Source organism: Quercus suber, unplaced genomic scaffold (assembly GCF_002906115.3).
Source record: "Quercus suber isolate HL8 unplaced genomic scaffold, Cork oak 2.0 scaffold_555, whole genome shotgun sequence".
In the NCBI taxonomy this organism is placed as follows: Eukaryota; Viridiplantae; Streptophyta; class Magnoliopsida; order Fagales; family Fagaceae; genus Quercus; species Quercus suber.
The window spans coordinates 277,164-278,788 of record NW_027070003.1 but is presented as its reverse complement, the minus strand read 5'-3'; the positions used below and the strand labels follow the sequence as shown (position 1 = coordinate 278,788).

The 1,625-nt window shown below is 35.8% G+C and overlaps 1 protein-coding gene across 1 annotated transcript; it reads right to left on the bottom strand.

Annotated features, from left to right (window-relative positions):
• Positions 1 to 452: 452 nt before the first annotated feature.
• On the bottom strand, positions 453 to 992 carry LOC136063681 (TMV resistance protein N-like). The gene has a single exon (XM_065764396.1). It carries the CDS (start codon positions 990 to 992, stop codon positions 453 to 455), a length of 540 nt encoding a protein of 179 aa, XP_065620468.1.
• Positions 993 to 1,625: the final 633 nt, after the last annotated feature.

Sequence of the window (1,625 nt, the reverse complement as noted above, 5' to 3'; positions counted from 1 at the left end):
ATCTTAGAGAGAATCTTGACTTTATATTGGATCTTTCGCAGCTTAGGATACACTTATATATTTTATTTAAATTTATACTTCTGGAGTCTTGATGTTTAGTATTATTTATAACCAACATTACCAACTAAAAATAAGAAATAGACCAATCATATACAATAACATAAACATTTACCTAAAATACTCTTCTCTTTGAAGTGAAAAAACAGGGATGCAACTCCAAATAAATTCACTCCTATAAAACAAGTTAAAAAATCATTCTAAGTTTGCTCACCTGAGATCTTGAGTTACTCTGGATATAATTCTTCACTGTATCACCCAAAACCTTTTTTCCTAGAAAACCCTTAATTTTTCTCATTATGTGTGTCTCATGGCCCCAAAAAATAAAATAATACTAATAAATAAAACTAACAATAACCCGCACACTTTTCTTTACTCAGAACTCACACACCATATCACAGTGCTGTAATTCTTTTTCTGCTCACTAACTTTATTCTGCTCTCTTTTTTCCGGAGAGATTGGCCTCTTAAAGCAGTTCTCCATATCTGCACTTGCTCTGGGTTCTCCTGGAGACGTTTTTCATGTTCGGCGAAGGCCACAGCAAAAATCTCCTTCTGATGCCGCACATGACTAGGATCCACATGGTAGAAAATGGGTAACACTTTTAACCCTCCCTTCATGCATTCAACAATCTTTACAAGTTCTTCTAGGCACCATGTTGAAGATGCATAATTTTCAGAAAAAATGATGACTGCCATTCTTGATTTCTCGATCGCATCTAAGAGTTTTGATGAAATGGGATTTCCAGGCACAAGTTCTTTATCATCCTTAAAAGTGATAAACCCTTTCTCTTTCAAAGCATGATATAAATGGTCAGTAAAATTATCACGGGTGTCTTCACCTCTAAAATTGAGGAAAATGTCATTTTTTGGTTGGGGTTTAGAACAAGGAGAGGAAAAAGATGGTGGGCCAACTTGAGTTCTGGTGGAAGCCATTGGTACACACTTATTACTAAGCGAGTTAGAGTCCAGATTCTAAGACAGACTATCATGTGTTCAAACGGAGTAGTTGGCAAGAAGCATGCAAACTATAGCAACGACAGAAATCAAAGAGACCATGGGATGCTAGTAGAAGCCATTGGACACCCACCACTAGCCAAACTTCCTATGCATAAGATTCTATCAAGACAAAAAAATCATGCCTTCCGTAATTAGTGGAAAGAAGAAAGGAAGCTTTTTAATAAAAAAACATAAAGGCAAGGACAAGAAAAAACCGATACCCGTAATTAGTGGAAAGAAGAAAGGAAGCTTTTTAATAAAAAAACATAAAGGCAAGGACAAGAAAAAACCGATACATACGCAGCACCTGTAAAGCGGTGGACCTGGGGAAGCGCGCCCAACTTTGTTCAGGCCTTTAGCTTCAGCCTTTGTCACCCCCACACCAACCAATTTTGTTGCGGTGTATGGGTATTTGTGATATAAAAGGAAATGTTAACTGAAAATTTGTAATATTAACCGTTCGTAAAAATATTGTAATAGTGGTTGTAGTATTGCTCTTTTATTGCACAAATTATTTTACACAATTTTATACACAAAAAAAAGAATAACTAAAATTACGACTTCCAGTTA